This window comes from Pieris rapae, chromosome Z, assembly GCF_905147795.1.
Source record: "Pieris rapae chromosome Z, ilPieRapa1.1, whole genome shotgun sequence".
Taxonomy (NCBI): Eukaryota; Metazoa; Arthropoda; class Insecta; order Lepidoptera; family Pieridae; genus Pieris; species Pieris rapae.
In genome coordinates, this window is record NC_059534.1 from 10,040,001 (window position 1) to 10,064,881 (window position 24,881).

At 31.8% G+C, this 24,881-nt stretch overlaps 3 protein-coding genes across 7 annotated transcripts in view; 2 read left to right on the forward strand and 1 right to left on the reverse strand.

Moving 5' to 3' along the window:
* Positions 1 to 2,881, forward strand: part of LOC110997564 — a 6,638-nt gene extending 3,757 nt beyond the window's left edge. Inside the window, exons 3-5 of one of the 2 annotated variants that reach the window (XR_006751190.1) lie at positions 135 to 300; positions 613 to 2,556; positions 2,595 to 2,881. Coding sequence is in view for 1 of the 2 variants with exons in the window: in XM_022265792.2 (XP_022121484.2) it covers positions 135 to 300; positions 613 to 825 (379 nt within the window). In the remaining variant the exon portion in view is untranslated. Of the gene's footprint in view, positions 1 to 134; positions 301 to 612 lie in introns of both variants that reach the window. The other variant, XM_022265792.2, reaches the window with a different exon arrangement.
* Positions 2,882 to 3,166: 285 nt separating this feature from the next.
* LOC110997563 (endoplasmic reticulum mannosyl-oligosaccharide 1,2-alpha-mannosidase) lies at positions 3,167 to 13,762 on the reverse strand. Of its 3 annotated transcripts, none has more exons than XM_022265790.2 (14): positions 13,464 to 13,762; positions 13,192 to 13,381; positions 12,759 to 12,944; positions 12,254 to 12,373; positions 11,879 to 11,999; positions 11,088 to 11,273; positions 10,636 to 10,784; positions 9,588 to 9,776; positions 9,254 to 9,441; positions 7,360 to 7,468; positions 6,791 to 6,970; positions 6,544 to 6,687; positions 6,061 to 6,206; positions 3,167 to 5,773 (listed from the first exon to the last, which is right to left on the reverse strand). In XM_022265790.2, exons 3-14 carry the CDS (start codon positions 12,897 to 12,899, stop codon positions 5,704 to 5,706), a joined length of 1,743 nt encoding a protein of 580 aa, XP_022121482.2. In that variant the 5' UTR covers positions 12,900 to 12,944; positions 13,192 to 13,381; positions 13,464 to 13,762; the 3' UTR covers positions 3,167 to 5,703. The 3 variants fall into 3 exon arrangements, with proteins under 3 accessions (XP_022121482.2, XP_022121480.2, XP_022121481.2); XM_022265788.2 differs by having other exon boundaries at positions 6,791 to 6,985; XM_022265789.2 differs by lacking the exon at positions 13,192 to 13,381 and having other exon boundaries at positions 6,791 to 6,985.
* A 415-nt stretch (positions 13,763 to 14,177) lies between these two features.
* LOC110997591 (outer dense fiber protein 2-like) lies at positions 14,178 to 24,851 on the forward strand. 2 transcript variants are annotated; one of them, XM_022265827.2, is made up of 11 exons: positions 14,178 to 14,315; positions 15,185 to 15,301; positions 15,928 to 16,014; positions 16,626 to 16,763; positions 18,156 to 18,287; positions 18,881 to 18,991; positions 19,550 to 19,702; positions 20,222 to 20,361; positions 20,607 to 20,768; positions 21,507 to 21,594; positions 24,566 to 24,851. In XM_022265827.2, the coding sequence occupies exons 1-11, from the start codon at positions 14,241 to 14,243 to the stop codon at positions 24,740 to 24,742; spliced, it is 1,380 nt and encodes a 459-aa protein (XP_022121519.2). In that variant the 5' UTR covers positions 14,178 to 14,240; the 3' UTR covers positions 24,743 to 24,851. The 2 variants fall into 2 exon arrangements, with proteins under 2 accessions (XP_022121519.2, XP_045490106.1); XM_045634150.1 differs by lacking the exon at positions 14,178 to 14,315 and adding an exon at positions 14,974 to 15,105.
* Positions 24,852 to 24,881: the final 30 nt, after the last annotated feature.

A 24,881-nucleotide genomic window follows, 5' to 3' on the forward strand; every position in this document is an offset into this window, starting at 1 on the left:
TGAAAATTAAATGCTTGATAAGCACAATTTGTTTATAGTTGGCGATTTTGTATTTTTCATTTAATAAAAATGTTGATTTTATGTTACAATTTTCCAATTACTAACTTCTGTTGTCTCTGTGTGTTAAATTAAAGGATGTCTGGTGACTCGTCAAACCATCACACCCTTCCAAAGATGGACGAAGATTCCGTGAAGGATAAAGGACCGGTCGTTTTGGATGGTGTAGCAACGGTAGCAGTATTGGATCGAGGACTTGCTGACACAGAAGACAATTTAGAAAGATCTTTTACAGAGGAAAAAGTGAGTATTAGATTGTGCATGCGTTTGAATGCTACTACATGATATCATCTGGTAATTGTAGCCCTTACAATAATTGCAATTCCAAGTTCCTGCCTACTAGACTCGTAATCATGTTTCACGTTTGTATTAATTGTTTAAATATATTTGATAGTTTTTATAGATTTTATCTTTCATTTGAATTTTATTATAGTATGTATTCTACCTTTGGTTATATCTTGAGTGTGTTTTTTGTTATGCATGAATACAGTTAGCTGTAGAAATACGAGTTCCTACAACTTCACAATTTACCGTTCTACAATATATGTTTGATAGGACGCAGCTGGGGACGCAGACAGCACTCGTGGCAGCGATCTCTCGAATGAGGAAAAGTCGAAGGGAAGTGTCAAAGATAATGTGGATAGTGTATTCTTACGACCACCTCCAGCAGGCAAAGTCAGATCAACACCGTCGACGCAAGAAGAAGACAGTTGTGGTATAAAATGTTTGTACTACACATTGCAGTGTTGTGATTGCGTTCTTATGTGATTTGAGGGGCCAAATGTATACAAGTGTACGTACAGAGTAACGTAGGGTGAAGGGCCCGGTAAGTGTGGAGCTTATGAAAAACTAACTTGGTTCTAGTTTATATTTCGTGTTCGTCAAATATTCTTATAAGTAAGTACAGTATCTTGACAGAAAAGTATTGACTGTCCATACATTTTGTATTATATTGTACAGCCTTGGCTCGTGCAGAAGCGATTGGTGCTTCCTTTTAGTTCCACATATGCTCCGCGTAAGTCTCCATAAAAAATATAAACAATACTTCGTATTGTTCCTGCTAATACCTCAGTATAAAGGTGAGATTAAGGGCCTGTTTCACAATGTATGGATAAAGTACCAAATAACTATGCTACACATAAATTATTCGAAATATAAAAGTTCTAAATAAGATACTTCGCGTTTGTTTTAACGCGCTGTTTATCCTACCAATAAGTAATAAATAGCTTATTTGGAACTTATCCGGTCATTGTGAAACAGGCCCTTAGAATCAAGACTTACGTGAAACGAAAACGTGGGCTATAGTTACCGTTTTTGTTAACATAGTTATGTTGATTTTCTATGTAAAGAGTAACTTTATAGTCCACGTTTTACAATAAAAACGTTTTAACTTTTCTTGTGTATTCTCAGTACTGTAAGACCCTTTTTTATTAATAAAATTTAGGGCTATAAAATCATTATATGAATTTAAGAAATTTTATTAACTTTACTGGATTTTAAAGTATTTTAGTTGATTTAAAATTAAGTCAATACGAATCGATTTTCATCGCAAAAATTAAAATAAAAGCTAAGGACCGTGATAGGTCAACATGAGTGGGCTCGTTTGACCCCTATCATATAAACTGTCTACCATGTCAACAAATATTTAAAGCAACGTTTCATAATTTTGATTGCCCTTTCGATCCAGTAATAAATGATACTTATAAAAATATACATAGTATACATTGGTAAAAACCTTGGACAATACTCCAGTGAATCTAGTAAGATACTCGATTTAATATTATTAAGATATTTACATGTATTTCTGATAGAATGTAATTTTATATGATTATTGATTTTTAATAGACAGGGTAGCAAATGTGCCAAAATCAAAGTGTTCCTTATAGAGAATCTGTAAAAACATTTTTGTTTGACTACTTTGGTGTTATAGAATAGTATCTGATTCTCCTTGAAACTTATCCTTTTATATCGACTTCAAAACCTTTAAAAAAATTTAACAAAATATTGTATACACCTGGAAGCATGTTTTCATATGAATAATGAAATTAACAAATTAAGGATTTAATATTATTTGAATTTACTCCCTTTTTTTTACTTTGACGCATGAAAATTTAATTAATAATATTTCGCTGAATGCAATCTATACATTCCAGGTCTATAATAAATCAAAATAAATATATTTTCAAAATAAAAAACGGCACCACGGCACAAATATATTTGATGCAACAGCCGTCTGTCTGTCGTCGTCGTGATGATGAAACCATTTCGGTTTTATAATTTTGAACCTAGGTTAAAAATGTAGTACATTTTAAAAACGAAATCTAAATTCTTATTCAATTGGAAAACAGATCTGATATGTAAATTAGAATTCGCGATTGCGATTCGTACCGCGCCATGTTTGCCACATCAACAATCGGATATTAAGAAATATGTATATCAAAATAATACAAAAAATCAGTGTAGCTAAAGAGTACTCGTGTTCAAAGACGACGCCAGGAGGTTGTCCCAAGGGGCAGGGGCTAGAAGCAGGTACAGAGCTTGTACCTGCTTCTATGATGCAATATCATAAGATTAACGTAAAGTAATTCAATTTTTACAAATTATTGGTTTTTCGATTGTAGGCTGTCTCTACAGCCGCCTGGCGTCGGGATTTAAATATATTTTTTAAAATTGAATATAAGAACCCTCCTTAAAATGTTTGAGAAATCTTAATACGACAGAATTTGGCGTAATCTTTTTAATGTTTCCGTCCAAATGATTTTGTAGTTATTTATATATTGTAGTAGATTTATGACATATTGTAGCAATAAATACAGATAAGATATTTTTGTTTTATTTTAATCCTATTAATACACCTACTATTTATTTTTATTACTAATTAAGTAGGCAGCAAATGTGTAGTGATTGAAATCAAGAAAAATAAATATTTAAGTACATAATTATTAACCTACATAGTAATAGGTAAATTTAAAAGGTTTTGTCCCTGTAGAGTGTACCTTTAGTATTCAGCAGCATGTCCTAGCTGTATTCCGATACTTATTCGTGGAGTAATTTACCAGCTCTTCAGTCAATTCCAGGCGCCAACTTAAATCGAGGATTGAAAACACAGTTTACTTCAGACATTTATTAAGATGTATACAGTAAATGCAATAAAATCATATCTTTATAACAATAACCCAACAAACATTAAATGACTCCCGGTTTCTATGTAAAATACCAGTACAAATTTCACAAATAACATTATCTATATTGTGCAACGACCGATCTTTGATATAGAAACCGAGTTTTAGTTCAATCTGTACATAATCTATTGCAACCTACCACCAAGATTACAATAAGTTTTCGTCTTTTATGTCCACTGCCAGGTGTAATTTACAATGCAAAAAATACATAAAAAAATTTAGCGTCGATTTCCACCGTTACACAAAGATCAGAGTGTGATATATAAGTGAAAAGAGTGACAAATAAAAAGAAACACTGTACAGTGAGAAAGCATCCAAAGCAGGGCCATAATACACTCGAAGTTGTCAATACAGTATCTTCTACATACTTTCTACCAGAAAAACAAAACAGCGCTATCTTTAAATCATATTTCTCTATCGATTTCGTCACCAGGTTTTTATAGACATGTAGATCCCTAAAAAATGCCACCGACTATTTGAGTCTTAGACATGCCGGTTTCTTCACGATGTGCGTACGTACGACGCCTAAGGTGAAAGTGACACGCTCAAGTCTAACACTGGTCAGTACTTCAAACTATCTACCAAAAAAATCGAATCGCGAAAACGCATTTTTTTTTTATAAAGGTAAGTGGCCAGTATCGTTGAGTGATTAGAGATGAAACTTTTTTGTAAAAGACTAGGACATTATCATACAACTGTGTAACCTAAAATATATGTAATCTGTTAATTATCTAAAAACCTACGTCCCAAGTAGGTGCAAATATAAAAGTAATGTTACTTATTATTTGCATTGTAATATACACTTTAAGCAAGAAATGTTTATAATTTACGGTAATTAAAGTAAGAAATCTAGTGTGAAGGTTATTCGCATTTGAGTCTTGACATGCGACAAGCTGTCTTTAACCAAAGGTTGACAAAAATCACGATGGTTCGAATATATTTCCTTGGTAACTTAGTTATTTACAAAATTGACTAAAAAATTACCTAAATGTAAAACATTTTTGCATTTTCTAAAATAACAATTGTACTTAAACATAAAACAAATGTTGCAAAGTGATTTTTTCTATATTTCGTATGAAAATGTAAAATATATTTTACTTATGTGTAGGCGCTGCCTTTAATCATTTAATACGAGTCGTATTAAATGATTAAAGACTTAAAAATAGTTTTAGTTATTAATTAGAAATTTATATACAAACAAAGGTTCGGACTGAATCATATCGTATAATATCGAACACACTGCAAAACTTTAAGAAAAAGCAACAAGTAAAGGAAATTATCTATAATAATTATAATAAATATAATTTTTCTAAGTACATAAGTAGGTTGAAAATTGCACAAGAATGAGGAACTAATTGGAGCATCAAAGTAAGAGACGGTGGTATATAACCGTCTCTTTCATTGTAGCGAAAGATGTTTTGACAATTAACTCAGAACACACATATGAAACATTGTGAAAATGTCGGAAAGAATTTACAAGACCTTTTATTAGGTTGTTTATATTGTATTCACGTTAAATATAAGTTTACAGACGACTTACCTAGTTAATAGCAGCCTGAGGCCATAAAAATTTAAATTGTATGCCACAAGTCACCCTATTATGCTATAAACCGTCATCCCAGTATACTGTCATTCTAATATAGCATTACTGGCATTACACTAGGCCATAAACTGTCATCCAAGAATAACACAATCTGTCAATCTAGTGTCACAAACTTGTCAAAATAGATGGAAAACTGTAAATAGCTAACCTCTTAACAATAGTTTATAACACTAGAATTTATTGCCTCTCAAATACATTCATATCAAACAAGTAAACTCCATTAATTCACACACCTAACTAGATATATTTTTGGTTTAGAATAAATAAAAAATGACTACATTTTAGGTCTAAAGCCAAAACACATTTTAACAATAGTTAAAAATCATTATTCCCATTAAAAAATTCTCGCATAATTTGAGCTATGTATATCTAAATTGTCAACATGATAATTACGTATAAAAACAAGAATATCAGTATTGTAAACTGGCAATATAAATACAAAAATATAAATTAACTAAATTCCTCTCAATAGACCATCTTCTAGACATGAAGCTCATTAAGTACCTATATAATATGAAATGTCCCGCGCTACTGAAGATTATTGTTGTATTTTGAAATTTATCGTTCGCGCTATAGAATCAGCTAAACCTGTCAAATTAATTTTACATCAAACTTCTCAATAAATGTCAAGTTGCAATCTGTAATTTTTATTGGCTTTTTGAGGTTTGAAGTTCAATGTCCTGAGATTTAGTTAAAGTTACTGAAACGGTACGCAAAAGTTGTGTTCAAACGATTTGAAACAGTGTACTGTAATTTCTTTAGTAAACCGTTGAATACGCAAAATAACGACTCGTTGCATTTATGACTCGTAATTTAATTTTACAAGGATCATTCCAGCAACTGAGCTTTTTATTTATTAAATTAGTTATTATGTATTGGAAGCGGGTGTGCCTCACTGTTGAATACATATTTGCTAAGGTCAATCATGTACCTGAAACAATATATACAATATTAATATGCTATGAGCATTAAAAATATAAACTCGGCCATTTATCAGTCCCAAGTCGAAAGATTACGTAAAAATCAAAATATCATCTAAATATATATAATCGATTTTTGTGTTTTATAAATACATTCCGTACGATGTTTTTCTTCACTGCGTACTTCAACATGTCCATTGCGCAGCCCAGGTTCGAAGCTACGCTAATAAGATCTGAGGTACGCTGCCAAGTATGGATTTAATAGTGCAGGGTCAAACTCAAGGCTGGCCTATCTTACCTATCATCGCTGAAAAGAAGGTAAAGGTACTTCAAAGTCTCCGAAAGGAAGAACGACTCCATCATGTCTTTGGGTGAAGGTTTCTCAGTCTTCACGTTGGTTAGAGATGTGTAACCACGGGGTACCCGCGCGTACTTTTCAATACCCTGAAAAAAAAATGTACTTGGTTCCAAAATCAGGGGCATAGAACAAATTTAACGGGCTATTCATAGTCTTATTTTGTTTAACAAGGAGATAAGTAGGAAGTTTCTTAATTTTAAATTGCCCAATTCTACGATTAAAAAATCTATGTATAAAAATACGTTATAATAATTTATAAAAATATAGTTGTATATGTTTAAAACGAATAAAAACGGTTTAATTTATTTCACTACGAACGAATCTAGTGTAATAATTTAAAGTTAAGAATTTTGTGAAATTAATATAAGAAAAATATTGATAAAATTGTGTTCACTTTCAACGTTATTTAAACAATAAACATACCATATAAACTTGCCAGCCCCAATCTTGGTACGTAGTGTTGCCAGTTAATTGGTACATTACATATAAACTCTCAACGAATTCGGGCCGCAAAAGGCTGTGTGCATCCGCCAACTTCGTGAACATATCATCGGTACTGCTGCTGCCCTGGTAAGTTAATTGACTTTCTTATTCTTTCACTCAATTTATTATTTAAAACTATCATCAAAATTACCTGGCATTTGTAATCTAAATAATAAAAAAAACTCACAATATTAAAATGCGTGATTTCTGGTGCCATGAAGGTCGGATGAGCTGCGTAGGTCAGGTAGCATGTGTGTATAAGTTCTTCTGCCATCTCCAAATGCCAATCCGGTAGACCATTAGCATGGCCTAGTGCCAATGTGCCAGGCAGGAAACATGTCAAATGGTCCATTTTCGGATAAAATGCCTGCGTATTCATACTCTATTTTGAATCATTATGTTTCTTTTAATAATCATCCTTAATAAAAACAACAACTAATCATGAATGGCTATATTTACTCTAAAGTTGACACATTTAAAAAAAATCGTCGTCGGAAAATGAATGACAGTAGGAATGTGCGTCTAACTATTTTCACGAGAGATTTAAGAGATCGCGCACTACCTGTAATAATTGACATAACAGAAAAATGACACAGATGGCGCAGATATGGATGAGAATTTTCACTACATCTCCATACGACCTATAAGTGCGAGCGAGACAGAGACAGCGTTACAGGAGAGTAGTATGAGAACCATTTTCATATCCCTAATGAAGTTAAAAAAAAACGAAAAAGTTCAATAAAGACTTTATATTACCTCTGTTCCCGTTGTTAATTCCCCGATAAACAGCCTCTTATTTGGCACAGACCTGCGTGCAAGGAACTCTCGCACGCCTTCTATCGCAGTCAGGTAATCGTCTCGCAAACTGTAACATAAAAAAAACACAACTTTATATGTCTTTTGTCTTTTTCTGAAATGTGTATTTGTTTCGTGATTATTTGTTTTCTGTAATAGGTGAACAGCCTATCGATTTTCGGATCTAAGGCCGGATCGAATAAAAAGTATTTTTAATACAGTTGCTCAAAAAGTGGCATATTGCAGGGAGGTATAGCGTTCGGAAAGTGGGCTATTACACACTCGTGCTTTTTCTTTGCCATTCCCGCACTCGTGCGTTTTCTTTGCCAACTGTCAAAACAATGTGTATTAAAAAGAAAAAACCAACCACGAAGGTTTTATTAAAAAGATTCATAGATGTTTTTATGATATATATATTTTAGATATTTCTAAATATTATAATAATTGGATTCAATAAGTTCGATTAGGTTTCTTTTCATTTCATATCAATTAAAAAAATATTAAAAAGAATTTTATAATATATGCAAATACGTATTTTTAAAAAGTTTACTAATAATTGGATTCAATAAGTTAGGTTAGGTTTATTATATTTCATATCAATAAAAAAAATATTAAAAAGAAAAAACTAACCATGAAGTTTTTACTAAAAAAAATCACAGAAGTTTTTATGATTCATGCAAATATTTTAAAAAGAAGCTACTATTTGTTTAAATATCAGATTTAATGATTGGACTCAATGAGTTAGATTTGGTTTTCTTTCAATAAAAATAGTCTACTGAAGAATTGGCTGTATGGGCCAAGTTCCCTTTGCCTACCCAGAATGGGTGAAGAAAAGAAAAAACAAGCTTTGCTCATATTCTTTGCGGTTGGCGCCATTTTCCAAAAATGTTCTTTCGAGTTGAGTTATTTGTTGCACAAAATGAGTAATTTCGACGATATTTTATTTGAATGAATACCACCCGAATGCAGTATAATTGCATAAAATGCTTCGGAGAACAATTTACCGGAAACATATAAGTCGCTACATATCTACGTGCAACGAATTTATTCCATAGAGAGAATAGAAAAAAAGCAAATAGTTTAATTAAATTGCTTTATTTTTTCGCAACTGTATTAAAAATAGTCGTTCAGTACACGTGCGGTACCGTCATTGCAACTTGTCCCGACTGTCAACCCTCACCTTCGGCTGCGCCTCGGCTCGGGTAGACATTCGTCGGAACTCGTTGCAATGACAGGCTTTCCGCACTTGTAATGAAATATACTATTTCTAAACTATCGCATAGAACATCATTACAACATTTTAGTTAAAGTACTCATGTGTCTCGTACTATGATAGCGTTAATATAATGTGACAAAGCGAGACAATTGCTTAGTGGATAGTGATTGTACTTTTATGTGTACGTAATATTGAAGTGAAACTTCATTATCGGCGTTGGAAAAATTTTTACCGTAAAAATTATTTCCCTTACGCACCATCTTTTTCTTCTCCCTACCACGGCTGATTCAAAGAATCGGAAGTCATTATAACAAAAAAATATAATAACGTTAACAATTATAGTAATAATTCTATTAGAAATAATGAACTTTGTACACTAATACACTCACACATTTTTTTTAAAGTGAAACTTTTAATGCGACTTCCAACAAGGTTGCGTTAATCGTTTAACGCTAGAGGGGAATAAAGAAAAAGGCCGAGCAACGAGTACCGTCCAATATTCCAACGCATTCAAGTAGGAGAGAGAAAGAGAGTGAGTCGGTAGATCCTAAGCCAATTCGCGGGGAAGCGTCGTGAAAGCTGTAATACGTACTTGTTGTTATATTTTTATTTCTAATTTAAATCTCTAAAAATACTCACTAATTCATTGTCTTTCCGGTCTGTATCCATTGTTTGAGCAAATATTCATAATAACTGTCACCGCGTGCGCCTAGCGTAATGGTTGCGTGCGGTAGAAATTGGCCCGTATTGGGATTGATGAATATCGGCACCAGACCATGTTTCTTCGGCAACTGATGAAGTTTCTCGGAAACTGCCGCAGCTGCGTCCTAAACGTACTGATTGTGATTACACAAGTTGTATTTATAGTCCAAGCAGAAAACGTCAAGACAATTATAAAAAAAAAGTATTTCCATACTTTTAATGTTTAAATAAGAAAATCTACAAAATGTTTGGCAAAAATTATATCCTATACCTCAAAAGCAGGGTTATCAGATGCCCTTGAAAGTTCCCGAAATTCCAGTTGAACAGTGCTGATCTCGGACGTTGAGCTGTGTTGAGACCATTCTGGGACATGGGCCGTACGTGCTCCTAGATTCACGTCCGAGTAAGGAATGCCAGATGGTGATGCGAACGCTGCCATAAGACGCTCGCCAAGATCTTTCTGTAACATTATTAATAATAACTTAAAATCATAGTACATTATTAATAATTAGAAGAATCTGGAAACTGGTCATTTTATCCAACAGGTACCTCTATATATTTAACTATTAGACCTCCCGAATCATATAATGTTGGGTACATAAAGGTATAATGTCAAATAATAGTACAAATAACACTTAAATTACTGCAATAGCTTATAAGAATAACAACAAAGCTTGGCTTAGACTATGGAAATAATGCTGAGTTAATTAGCCTTCTGTGTCTGACACAATGCATCCATGAATGTTGATAACAAAACTCCATATAGAAAAGTAAATTATCAAAGTGACGAATAATAAGTGCAAATGGTGTGCGCAAACATAAGGTTAACATAGATAAAAATTACAAAAATAGACCGAAAATAAGAAAATATAAAAATATACCACAGATATACATCTGTTATTGTTATCACCGTATGGTGATAACGGATCGCTCTTAGCATAATTAGATGGGCGATTCAAAAAAAGAATTCAACAGTTTGCACAGATACATCATTATATTCTAAATTGCTGCTGAATCGAAATTTTTGTAAGCCATATTGTTATTTTCATATACAGTTAATTTATCGTTATTTCAATCAATGCCTGGAAGAGGTCTTTCATGGTACATAAAAATGTTTAAGACATCTTACTGAAAACAATTTTACGCAATATTTGCCTATTAACTTCAATAAGAAGGTCTCGTAAAAATTATTAAGATAACCTCTCTTGAAAGTAAATTTTAATTATCATTTACATTTAAGACTCATTAAAACTATTTACACCGGGAATCGAACCTCCGAATAATATCTGCGATGCTTCTACGTCATAATCAATACTTACAGCTTTTTCAAGGAACATATAATCGCCAGAGAAATGATAGTTTGTTAATAGAGCTCCCAACACTCGTATCGTAACTTCGAAGAAATTAACATCTTTATTTCTTGTAAATTCCAACTCATTTTTTATCCATTCACGCCCCTCTTCAAATTCTGCAAATTAACAGTAAAGAGAGGTCAGTTCCTTCCTTAGTCTAAGTTAGAGAACCGAAACTTAGCCTAAGTATGACTAACAGGAAAACTGTATTGGATTTTGATAATTGGAAAACCTATTAAAAATTCCTACTAAGAGCATTTTTTATTTCAGGCCAGTTCTGTGTCTTTTAAAAGCCGGTTAATTAAAAGGCCAACAACGCATCGCTTCTGGCAGTGTATCCAAGGGCTCAACAAACACTCCTGCTCTATTGTATATATTTTTTAAAATAAAATGTTTATTTAATAAACAAATCAGTTTACCTTCAGTAAGTCCCATTATAAACGCTGTATCGAGACCATCGACTATAGTTAATCCCAAAGAAAACCAATCGGAGTAAGTGCCCGACACAGGTTTTAAATTATCATGGCCCCAAGCGTGCTCCTTGTATCCTTTCCAAGCATGTTTGAAGCTTTGTACGACAGCGTATTGTTTTGCATTCGACGGTCCTATTAGATAAATTAGATTCACTTTAGTTTATTAACATTGCTGACCACAAGTGTTGATAATATAAAAAAAAATTTATATAAAACATGGTTTTACAAGCGGTATATACTTATAATAATTAATTTATAAAATAATATAAATTCTCTTATATACGTCAGTGAGTCACGTGATACAAAACGATCACAAATTAGTCCATGACGCAGTTTCATTGTAATCTATTTTTAGTTTAAGTTCGTTAGAAAATTTTTCATCTTATATTAAATATAATTTGTGTAATTTAAGAATAATAATATCATAATAAACGCGTAAAAATATGACGTCATAATAAGCACCCGACTTCTTGACGCTAATTTATTTTTATATAACATCCATGAACATATGTGGAAAAAACGTGGCCGCTAGGGTCGCTATTGTATATAATATTTATTATATTAGATATATAGTTACTTCATTATAGTTCGACAATAATCTTGATACGAAATTCAAGAAAATTATTACTTTGAAATCAAATGTCGCCAAGCAAATAAAAATTATATTAGTTCGCACGCTACGCTTGTTCTCTTTCAGACCATACCTTTGATAGTTGTTTAATGTTTTTTTATATTACCTGTGAATATAGGCCTTTGGTTAAAATCAGTCTCAAATAAAACTACTTCCTTCTTTAATTTCTCAGAGGACACCGCAGATTCCTTCAATTTAAGGAGCAATGTCGAGTTTATGGCTTTTGCCTGAAAAAGTAATGTAAGGAAACTGTAAACAGTTAGCAGTGTAAATTAATGGCTAGCGAAAATCAACAATTTAAAACATATTTTTATCAATATCAATAGAATATTTCTTTTTAATTTTTGTTAATCGATGGAATGTTACATTCCTATTTTCTCAAACAATTTCATTTGAATTAAATTTTAGTAACTTGTTTCATGTCTTTAATTATTATCATTTATACTTATACTTTTAAATATGTAGGGTATTAATTACTTACTGTTAAATTCTGTTCATTTGATATGGCCGATGACAGTCCATACACAAAACAAAATATAGCTAAGAGTATAAGGAAGCCCAACACTAATGACCTTTGCAATCGAGAGAGCTGATTCCATTTCTGAAATAAAAATTATCTGTATATCCATTGGTCCTTCCAACTTGGAATAATATTTTTATTGTGTTTATTATTGTAAGGTTTTTACAACCAAATATGAGTAGTTCCTTCAATGTTATTATAAACACTAACATGAACTACACAGAAATAATCTCATACAAAAAAAGGAAATATAATGTGCCAGAAAAGTAATATTATTCAATCCAAAATTTGTATGGCTTCAATTTATTCATTCTATTTTATACAATATAACAATAGTACAATGTCTACAATGTGTACAATGCTTTTGTAAATTCGCTCTGCCAAAAAACTCTTATAAGTTATTTTCATAATAATAAATGTAGATCTTTCATACAAATCAGTAGTTATTCATAATATTGACACTTACCCTAAAAAAATTCCTTGTAGCTATGGGTTCAATATACAATGAGCTATCTGTAGACTCATGAAAAAATCGGTGTGGAGCTCGTTGTTGTTTTGTGATATCATCAGAGAAATTTATATGGGTTTCTATCTTGTTTGACATCATGGTGAGTTTATTCCATACTATTTTTAGAAATATCAGAAAAGTGGCCTGAAACAAAAAAGGTATTTGAACAAAGGAAAAAATTATATTATAACTTCTAGCTGCATATTTTTCTTACACATTGCAAACCACATAGGTATTGTTATTGGTTAATAAAATAAAATATTACCAATTCTTGGAAGATTGGTTTGGACCTTAGTAAGTTTGTGGAGATAAAACTTATTTAACCAATTGCCAATCAATAACAAAGCATATTAGTTAAATTAAAGTCAGAAAAATAATAAAACATTGCTACCTGTTGCTTCAAATCTTCTATAGTTTGTAAAATATTGAAGACAAATCAACAAGTGGTTTCACACTGAACACTAAAGAAGTCTATGCTAATATAGCAATAGGCACACTACACGCCCATTCTTGTATGCAATCAAGGTGCATCTAAATCAATTCAGGTCCTGGATATAGCTCAGGACCTTATCTAGGTCAGTCTGGGAAAATCAATGACAGGTAAGGGTCAGCATAGAGTAATCGATCGATATATCGTGCATTAGTGAGGTACTTAGTACTTACAGTGTTTTGCCACGTTAGTGTTAAAAACAATACATATCCACGTTACACTGAAGTTAAACGCATTATGTTTTTGAGTTTTAAACAGTTTTTTTCTGACTCATTTAATCAAATATTATACGTTGATCATATAAGTAAAGTAAATCATGTTGCAATATATATTAATTTAAGAAATATTGTTTTATAAGGCCACGTTACGTGAGAATTATACAGTTATTTTTAAACCATTATTGTTTCTATTATTCAAAAATTCGAGACTTTGTGGTTAAATCAGATCCGGCAGATATCGTAAACACGTCAACGTCCTCTATCAAAGATTAAAATTTAATCAACAAATCGAAATGTCATTGTTTTGTTGTCACTTTTCAGTCATGTCCGTATGTCAAGACCCCATTATAAAACTGTCAATGTCTCCGATTTGAAGTACGTCTCTGATAAGTCACAATTAATGTCAGTAACTGTGGTCAATAAAGATTATTGTTTGAAATGAACCGCGCTTTGTAATACACAAATATTAAAATGTACATTTAATTGCAATAAAATGTTAATCACTATAGTTATCCAATAATTTATACATCCACTGTCTTCTTCAACTAAGGAATTTTAATTCTATCAACATTTGAATTTAGAGCTGTGAAAAAAAGAAATAAAATACCTGAAAGCAAGGAGTTTAATCATATGTTCTGAGTTATGTCATGATTCTCATTGACACTGTATACATATATTTTGGAATCGTTTCTTGAATTTACAGAGATTTACAAAAAATTGTGTACTTTTGTCATGCCACAATCAGAATATTGGCCATTTAAGGTTCCGCTTACACCAAGTGACTCCAATGCAGAACCATCTGTGATGGTAGGTGTCATAATGATATAGCTTTTAAATCAAAGTAGCACCAGCAAATTAAACTTTTGTATCTATAAATTCAAATAATTTTGTTTTTTTTTCCAATATTCGTAATTAATAACAAAAATTGTGCCTAAGTTAATAAGTTTGCATTGTGATCATACATTATTGTTATAATGTTAAACACATTAAATGTTAATTGGTTATACAACTATGCTTGTGTTTGTAGTTGTTTATTTTGTTTACTATCCTCTAAATAACGTTAGTTATTTTTAAGTATTATACACAAATGGATAGAAAATAGATGCAACGTAGGCCTAGAATTAGGTATGTTTTGTTCAAAATTAAAAAAGGTTCTGGTTAAGGTAAAGGTCGCTTCGTCTGTTAAATCTATTAGTTATCAGTCTTAAATTTTTCGCCGGTTTATTATATTGGCTACCTAAGATACGCGCAAAATCTATTTTGCTCTAAATTTATTAGCAGGCGCACCAAAATGTTGTATGTTAACATTTAAAGTATTATTGTTTACGGTCTACATTTTAAATAAAAATTATTAACTGGCAAAAACAATTTGTGATCCTTTCGGTATCTGTGTGTATATAGAAGACAATGATGGCAACATTTGCGTGGTCTTGTCATATATTTTTATACCGAGGACGAATTTTCACTTTTAACGATTTTATGCAAGTTGTACAATATAGGCATCAAATGATGATTGACTATGAATTCGAATGTGTCTTCTAGATCTGTCGATTTGGTTGAAGTATATAAGTTGCAATAACTTATATCCTGGTGACTGGTAGTCTATTTTTAAATCAATTACTTTTGATTTGATACGGTAATTTGTCTCACGATTGATTTTAATGCATTTTTTGCAGCAAAAACAAATCGGCGCAATGGAAGGTGAAGTTAAGGAGATTCAAATGGAATTGGAGGCAATCAGGAGGGATAGAATGAACCTTCATGCTCGGAAACCTTCATTTGTGGTGCCTGCGGTAGGTATTTGTTTTTCATGAATAAACATATTTTTTATTTGAATAAAAAAACGTTTTTTGAGTGATGAGTTATTATTGCCCATAACATTTATTACTGATTTATTTATTTTCAAGAAACACAATATTGTCCTAACAGGTAACTTAACCAACGGAAATGCACATACAATAAAAAAAATACACACGAAATTGAAATATTAAAAAAAGTACTAGTGGATATTTAGACAGTTTTAACTAATTAATTTAGACACTAATAATAGAACTTTTGTCGGTTCACTTATAGTACAAAAAAGGTCCCTTTACCCATGTAATTGAATAACGCGTGCCCTTTCTTTAGAAAGTTCGTGCACAGAACCAGAAATAAATAGATTCGGATCCATAGATATGCCTAAAAAAAATTGATTTGTATCATTTCCAACAGTTTCATATACTTAGTTTATATAGAGAAAAAAAACAATTACAATCATTTAATATATTTTGTCAACTGTATAAATAAATAGGACTACCAAGTATTCGTCGAGTAAAAAATTAGATTAATTCGCGTTTTATTAAAAGTTTATTTATTTATATAAGGTTTGTATAAAAATTTGCATGTGCTAACTATACCTTACATTTTAATATTTTTATAGGACTCTGAAGATATTGAGAAAAATTTTAAATGCTTAGATATGAACAAAATTCATGAGGATACTATGGAGTATGCCAGGATACCACAGGTAAATATTATTATTTAGCCTTTTTATTAGTTTTATTATTCTTAAAATATAAAATATAGTCGGTTTTGTCCGAAGACATATAACTCGAGAACAGCTAAATTGATTTTCATGGTTTGTACAGTTCCGCATAGCAGAATAATTATTAAAATTAACGAAAATTGACGAAATGAACGAAATAGAAATTTAAAAAAAAAAGTAAAATGTACGTGACATTTTGTTCATGGGTCTGTCAAACATTTAATGTTTTCTCGTCAATACGGTAAACTCTTCCCTAAAATTAATAAAGCTATTTAAATAAAGGCTCCGAATTGACCCGATAATACATACATTTTTTCTTCTTGTGCATCTGTGAAAAAAAATTGGTTTGGAAATTTATGAAACTGGGTTTAAGATTCGCTTTTATTACGAAGAAGATTTTTTTTTGCTTTAGTACGGTATACCGACACGTATTTTTTAAATGTCACTTTGGAAATCACTCACTCCGTTCCAGGTATAGTCAATTATTTATATAGGTTGTCTTCAGTTCTTCGCAAATCAGATCTACATACGAATTATCATTATTGAGAACAGTTGTTGAAGAAATAGATCGATAAATCTCTCAATTTTTTAAGATATCGAAATTAAGAGAAGATTTGATAAAAGCCAAAACTGCAGCAGAAGAAGAGAGATTTCAAAGAGAGAAATATGAAGGAAAGTTAAAGGACTTGGAAATAAAACTAAATGGGTTATGTAGTAGTACATTAATCGAGGTGAGTTATACCCAAATTATAATATTTCATATATTTTGATTCAAAGGCGCGATAGAGGTAATAGAATGCAATATAAAGTAATGTACCTTTTTATTTTTTTTATTGTCTGTGGTAAATGACAATATACTATGAGAGGAGCTGTTTGGTTTTTCCATACAAATCCCATTCCTCCGATAGCCTGTTTCCTATATATATATATCCAAATTATTAATACTATTCTGTAATTCACGATGTAATTGACAATACATATTTAAATTTATAAGCGAAAATAATGATAAAATTATCAAGATTCTGTTACAACAATTATAAAACTCAATGTACTGGTTTATAAATTGTGTTTTTCTTGCTAACGTAAGCTCCTCTTTTTGTCTCTCTCTCTCTTAAAGATAGTTTTAATTATCAATATGGATTTAACAATACACTCAATTGTCTTTAAGGTACTTACGTATTAACGCCACTGCAGCAAAAATTTTATGGTTAGCGGGGACAACCTAAACCTAAATTATTGTTGATTAAATATAGAATGAATCACTTTTTGTAAAATCAAAACACTTTTGAAGCCAAAAGCGTTTAGGTTAGGTTAGTTAATCATTACATTTTTGCCGCTTTGGCGTTAATACGTAAGTGTCGTCTTTAATCTTGGGAAAAAATTTGGTTTTGGTCAAATTTAACGAAGCCACCGTATACTCGTTGTAAACTTGGTGCAGCATGTGCATTCCTCCAACTTCTTAACGTTTGACAGGCTGTTAATATTTCACGGTTGACACTTAATTGATTGTTCTTAGTTATTTATTTTATGTCCTGACTTTTATATTTTTAAGTTAAGATTTTTTTTTTGTGAAAATCTTGTCAAAACAGCTCTTTAGTACTTCAGTTTATCGGAGGAGATTTTGTAAATAGTTTGCAAAGAATTTAGATCTATTTTTATAACTCCGCGAACAGCGATTCCAATGAATAGTATTGACAGTATAATATATATCTAATAGTATCGAACAGTATTAACAATTTCAGTATTTTACGTTTCATTCTTATCAAAGAAAAGCATTGGTATTTAAGAAGATTATTTTTTTATAAGCAGAACTTGTTAGGGCATCAGCGTGCGACTCTCATCCCTGAGGTCGTAGGTTCGATTCTCGTCTGTGCACCACCACTTTCTTTCTTTGTGCGCATTTTTATTCGCTCGAACGGCGAAGTAAAGCATCGTGAGGAAACCGGCTTGCCTTAGACCCAAACAGTCGCGTGTTAGGCACAAGATCACCTGCCTATAGAACAGATAAATATTCATGAAACAGATACAGAAATCTGAAGCCTGGACCTAAAAAGGTTGTGGTGCCACTGATGTATTTTATTTATTTATTTTTTGAAAGATTTTATGCATTTATTTAATAATAGGACAATAGGAAGAAAACAAACGAAGAACTTACGTCTCTGAAAAAGCAATTAAGGGGTATGGGAGAAGAGATGGAGGAGATGAAGGTTACAATTGCGGAGAAAGACGAGCAACTTCAAGAGTACAGATTAAAGGTATTAATTTCACTCCTCTCACATTATGTGTGATCTTAGTACTTTTATAAATAAGATATTCGGTTTTAATAGATTAAGTATATCGCAACAAAAATAGTACTTATAAGATACATCAAATCACTTAGTAACCGCACTTGGTTACGTATGATGTATTGTTATACGATAATATATGATAATAATAATAAAAACCCCAAATTGCTGTAGCCCTTTCTTCTACAAGAGCAAGTGAAGTAAATTTCACGGCTTGGCTATCACAGTGTTTTGTCTTATGCTGATACAAATTTATTTGGCGTCTTAGAACTTTTCTGTAGCCATATAAGATATAAATATGATTGGTTACAGAAAAGTGGAAATACTTATGAAGTGTGAATAATGTTAAAAATAAAGAAAATCGCGAGGGTAGTCTGACTATTGAGTAGGTATTTGGTTGTGGATACCGCTATCAGTCTATATTATCAGATCTTGCCGCGTATAAAATTATGGTTACCACAGCGGTTCGAGCCGCGTATTTTTTGCTTTTTCTACGAACGATCGATTATTTTTTCAATTATCATATTAATAATAATATTCATTCATAATTTTTTTTACTACAGTATCTTCAAGCTCAACAGCAAGTTGAGGAATACAAAAGACAATTCGATTTAATTGAGTATGATAACAAACAAGTTTCTGACCAGATCCAAATAGAAATACAGAAAATGAAGGTAATTTATTTATGGAAATGGTAAAATGTTAACATATAACGATAAAATTATAAATAAATATTATCCCCTAAAACAGTTTAATGAGACTAATAATAAGTTGGAAATACACTATAGCGTTTGTTACCCAGGAACGATGTAGGATTGTAATGGAGAAAAAAATTCCGAAATCGGTCCAGTTATTTAATATATAATAAAATGATTCCAAATTATTCGCCACATCATATTGAAAACTTTATATTTAAATTTAATTCAATTGTCTTTGCGTTTATCAGTACCTACGTTTTTTTAATATTTTGATACATTGCGTTTATCACTGATCTCCTAAATCGTTGGAGCAATTTGGGTGCTTATAATCGCAAAACTAAAGATACACAATCGGAACTTTTAAAAATCCTTAGGGATCAGTCTAGCTAACTCTACTTCATCTCAATTCTTTGATCTACCAGTATCACTTCTACGGCAATTGCAATTTACTGTACCGGGATTGAATCTAAGCAATAGTCGCTTTACGTAACCGGTTAGATATTTATTTATCTTTAAAAAATCTCAAAACTTTAGATGCAATTTCAAGAGAAATTACAAGAGCTTGCTCCATTACCGGACCTATTGAAAGGTGCCCAAATCCAATTGCAAGAAGCGAAACAGTTGCAGAAGTTGGCTGAAGAAAATTCACAAGAATTATCGAATGAGTTACACAGGGTAAAAGAAAAGGTATTGATGAAATGGCACCTGTGTATAAATAGTTTAATAGACTGTAGAAATATGGGAGTGTTTCCAACTTTGATTTCATTTGAAGAAGGGACTCATTTTAGTTTTGCTTAGTAGTACAACGAATAATAATCGCAATACTAGATAGAAAATTTAAAGTATTAAAGGCACACTGCCACAGGGACTTTATTTTAGTTTACCGTTTATTTAATGAGTAAGTAATATTGTAAATAGGGTTTATGTTTAATAATAATAATTATCTATCTATTTTTAATTTTCGCACGTGTTTTATTAATGTTATTTTTTGCATGTTGTTACTGCGGTTTCACTGCTTGGTCAAAGCATAATATTATATAAATTCGTTAATAAATCTATCTCATCCAAAATTTAATTTCGACAGCGCTTTCAACCAATCTGAAGAAAGGTTATCTTAATCCGCTCCTATTAATAATAGAACATTAAAGAGAAAGAAAAGAATACATTCCCCCTTTATTTATTAGTCATAATATATTTTTATTTTAGCTCGTTCTAGCAGTGAATAATTTAAATCAAGAAAAAGCGGATAAAATTAAATTGTTTGAAGAAAATAAGGAAATCAAAACTGAATTGGATGACAAGCGATTAGAAATCGATGACTTAAATAGAGTTCTTGATGATTATAAGTAAGTGTTTTTTTTATTAAATACAAACGTAAATGAGATAATCTTCATATCAAACCGGTCTTGCGTTCTGATCCCGGCTGTGCACTAATGTATATGAAATCTGTACATTTTCTACTTGTTTATAATTAGTAACCATTTCATCATAACATAACAGTAGTAACTAATAGAGTAAATGTATATATAAATTTAGATATAGCGAAAAAATTATAGATAAATTATAAACTACTTCGCACTATTATTTTCAGATGTAACATATTAAGGCTCGAAGAGAAGTTGTCACAACTAGAGGCTAGATATAAAGAAAAGGCAAGTGAGTCCATTCAATTGGTAAAGGATCTGGATGAAATCAGATCTGAAAGTGCGAGGTCATTAACGAGGAATAAGGAGAGATCGGATTCTTTGCGGAGGTATTTACTATTGGTAGTTGTTCTAGAATCTTTTTGGGCGATAGGGGACGGTTAGGCTAAAAATTATCAACAAAAATTTCAGGGTTATGTCAAGTGTTGTTTTTTTTGTTACTTAACACAAGTTTTTTGTTATTATAATATTTTACTGGTTAACCAACCTGTGAACTAGTCCCAAACCAATTCCACTTGGGGACATGAAAAGAGCATATCAATTCTTGACGCTGGGAATGCCATCTCTCTGTTATTGAGGGTACCAGTTATGAGCCTCCTGCCCAATTGCCCCTTGTCTAGAACTCTTGTTAGACACCTGGTTTTAATGGAAGCCCATATAATAGGGACAGAAGCATGTACATAATGGATTCAGCCTGGTAAATTTTTTTATCCATAGTCTTCTTAAAGAGTAGGCGATTTTTTTATTTAAAACCTGTGTACCGTCTATCTATTGGGGTCCACACAAGTTCTGATTTTTTCTAAATGCTAACTCGTATTTTAGAGAAAGATCATGAGTTTACTTTTGTTACCTGTGTTTATATACGTTAAAGGCTTTTTGGAAGGCAATCATTTAAATCTGCCTACACATGGAGATGCATGAACATATAAAATTACACTACTTATATTACTTTAATTTTTTTTACGTCCGTAAAATTAACTCATTAAGAGTTGCTTCACTTGTCATTGTTAAATGTTGAGGAGAGAATTCTGTGTCAACGTGTTTGGTGACTTATCCTTTTTATTTAGATATATGCAGACTCAAATATCGGAGTTGGAGAGACAGCTGATACAAAGCCGAGCGCAGTGTCGGTCCTGTCTCAAGGAGAGAGATGACGTAAGTTTACATGCAGCTGCATCAGTACTCTGTAATTTCCATGTTTGTTATCCAGTGTTGATGGTTTAGGATCACAATATGGCTACGTTATTTCGCATAAAATGCTGGGTTGCTGATATTGATTTTTAAATGCTATCGGCACTGGTTTCGAAAATCTTATTAACCAATAGTTATAACGACCAGTAGTAGTACAAAAATTTGTGTTTTATGAAGAAAAGGGTCTTTGGTTCACCCCCTATCTTAGCTCCAAGGAATTCAACTTTAATAGAAAGTAGTTTCTATTAATAACTAATCGTGTAAAGACTCGGAGGAGTCTCTCTCATACACTACACACTCGCTTTTTCCACTGGTATGGTGGACGAACAAGGACTCAGACGACGTAATGATGCTTTTGATCTATTACGCCTAAGCCCAATAACCTATCTCAATCGATATTTGACCATCTGAGATAGACGACTTATCCAAATATTGGTGATGTGTGCCAATAACCAATCGACGGATTGCAATAGCCAACTGTCGATACAAGCTATCCATGGTAGGTTGGATCGGTGTATGTGGATAGAATGTTGTATGTATAGTAGAATAGTTCAACTGTGCCAATATAATATCTTAAGATTTTAACTTACGCCAGTTTTTAAAATAATTAAAAAGCTATTTGATATATGTTTAAAACATCGACATGTATATTTTAATATTATTTGTACGGTTTTATTTAATTTATATGACTTATATTGATTATCAAATATGAATGTAAAGAGCGAAGAGATTGCATTCTATCCGTCGCCAAAAATGGTTTGCTTCGTAGGGTTTGGTTATTGGGATGCAGATAGGAGATCGGTCCACTGTCACGGTCTGATCTCAAATTGTGGATTAATTATTGGGTTCGGATGTATGCCAACAGACCCATTCCGCATCATACAAATCGTAAAAAAATTAATCAGGAATTAAACCCAGGGTCTCCGCACCTTACCATTGAAGTGTTAATGAAGAATATATTACCTATAAAACATACATAATAATATAATATAGACCTGTTTTACATTTAAAACTGTAAATCTTATCAAGTAAGACCTCGCTTAAATAACAATGTGTCAAGCAAACCGGTCAATGCTATTACACCATTTATTGACGTTAAAAAACGAATAACATTTTAACAGATAATTTTGCAATATGTGGTTTAGAAATTTCAAATTTAGAACATCTGAACCGGTAAGGCTTAAGCGTATATTTTTGTACTAAATAATAAGTTAGTGATCCTGGAAATTTAGATTTTATTTGTATTATACTTTCAAATATATTTACATGTTTATGAACGTGTCCTGTATGTAAGCATTCCCTTTGCCCCGCATAAGTAATGCCTACACACCTCTGACGCAAAGCATTACAAAAGTAAGCGGACAACAGACATCGAAAGATTTTGACCGGTCAAATTTTCAACTCATCCTCCCTCATATCGGGCTGATTAAATTTTCATATTTAATAAGGTTCAATAGCTGTAATAGTTTGATTAAAGTAATAACGTTAGCTAACGTATCTAAGTTTACATGTTATACGCTAGTTAACATATAGCACAGATTTAGTTGATTATTTAATAAGGACTAAACAGACTACACTGTGTGACTGTTATAAAGTCACGTAGACCGAAAAATTATTTATTAATATGAAGGTACTAAGTAAGTTGTATATTAAAATGTAAGTTAAATGTATTACAGCCGTGGGAAACAATTCGAGCGATTTAATTGTCGATAACTCGATTTTAGTGACAATAAGTTCGCATCAATTATGCCAACTTAAATGTCATGAGGCAGATAAAATCTAATATACTTGAGCTTTTGTAAGTTTACTAACGCAAAAGTTAAGTATCTAAGATCTAAATTTTAGAGGATATTCGAAAAACTGCTATTGGTCGAATATGTAACGATCGCTCCAATAAAATGAATTCGATACTTGGGAATGTTTTTATTTTGCAGACCAGAGCTGCTTTATAAACCAGAAAAAATATATTGCCTTATTTTATTCAATAGCACACCTAATACGCCTCCCTACAATTGTACACTTTCCAAACCATCTGCAGTTGGCACTTCACATATTAATTATATAGGTAATAGCCAAAAAAATATATACCAAATTCTCATTCCAAACAATACATAACAGTGTTATCAAACTATACGGTGACACGAGATTCGTCTATTTTAGTATCAGATGTTACCTTTTTTTATAAGGGTTCGTTCACTCTAAAGATGGAAAGTTTTGGTGATCGGTTAAATTGTTTATTTACTCAATTATTCATATATCTATACCCGAATGATCAGGGCGATTATTCCGAATCAAGTAGGCTTCAACAAATATTTTGGCGCCAGTTTTAATGTATTTACGGAACAGAGTGCGTGGAAATCTACTGCACTTAACTTTGATGTTTTGATATATTTATTACCGATATACTTACTATGATTTAAAAACCTGTGGCAGCCTTTAGGCTCCTCACAAACGCCGACGTTTTTTTGAATCTAAAGCATGCCAGTTTCCTAACGAAGTTTTTCTTCATCGTATGAGCGAGTGAAGTACATGGGGGCAAAGATTTTTTTTATTGATAAAGCTTACCAACGCTCGGCACACTGATACATTGGTAAAAACCAACACAAAATACAATTCCTACCTAAAATACTTTCCTGAGTAAAAAACCTAAATAAAAAATAAGATTTTCCTAAAGAGAAAAACTACTGCAGAAAATCGCTAATGTAATATAAAAATTTAGATGATATATTGTAGGAATCATTAATAAAATTATTTATAAAGAGAGAAGTTTGTAGCTAATAAATACAAAAACAACTTGATCAATAAAAAAATTCCTACACTATCTAATTTATTTGTCATCGCCGAGTGTATATATAAATTTAAAAAATGTCTGGATATTTAGACGTACGAAGTTGGGTCGCTTGGGGTCTAATGATTTTAAATAATGATTTTTCAGATACGTCAACGGATGCAAATCCAAATAAGCAACCTTCAAGAGAACTTCGATATGGTTGAAATTCGATTGCGGACTTTGCAAAGTCAAATCACGTCTCTGAAGAACAGCTACGCGGTGATACTAGCTGACGAAGATGACACCGATATCAACAAGATTGTTACAACTACTTGTGATTAAATTTTGAATTTCGAATTGTTTTTTGTAACGCGAATATCAAAACAGAATGTTTTTAATGTACAATAGTTATGTTATATTCATTAAAATAAAAGCTGATATACTCTGTAAAAGAAACAAAATTTTCTATTGACGACTTGTA

Coding starts and splice junctions, on each gene's coding strand:
- LOC110997563 (XM_022265789.2), bottom strand. CDS start 12,899: ATGATGTCAAACAAGATAGAAACCCATATAAATTTCTCTGATGATATC. Junction 12,374..12,758: donor CTACAAGGAATTTTTTTAGG/GTAAGTGTCAAT, acceptor TTTTTATTTCAG/AAATGGAATCAGCTCTCTCG. Junction 6,688..6,790: donor AAATCACGCATTTTAATATT/GTGAGTTTTTTT, acceptor TTAACTTACCAG/GGCAGCAGCAGTACCGATGA.
- LOC110997591 (XM_022265827.2), top strand. CDS start 14,241: ATGCCACAATCAGAATATTGGCCATTTAAGGTTCCGCTTACACCAAGT. Junction 16,015..16,625: donor AGTATGCCAGGATACCACAG/GTAAATATTATT, acceptor CAATTTTTTAAG/ATATCGAAATTAAGAGAAGA. Junction 21,595..24,565: donor GTCTCAAGGAGAGAGATGAC/GTAAGTTTACAT, acceptor ATGATTTTTCAG/ATACGTCAACGGATGCAAAT.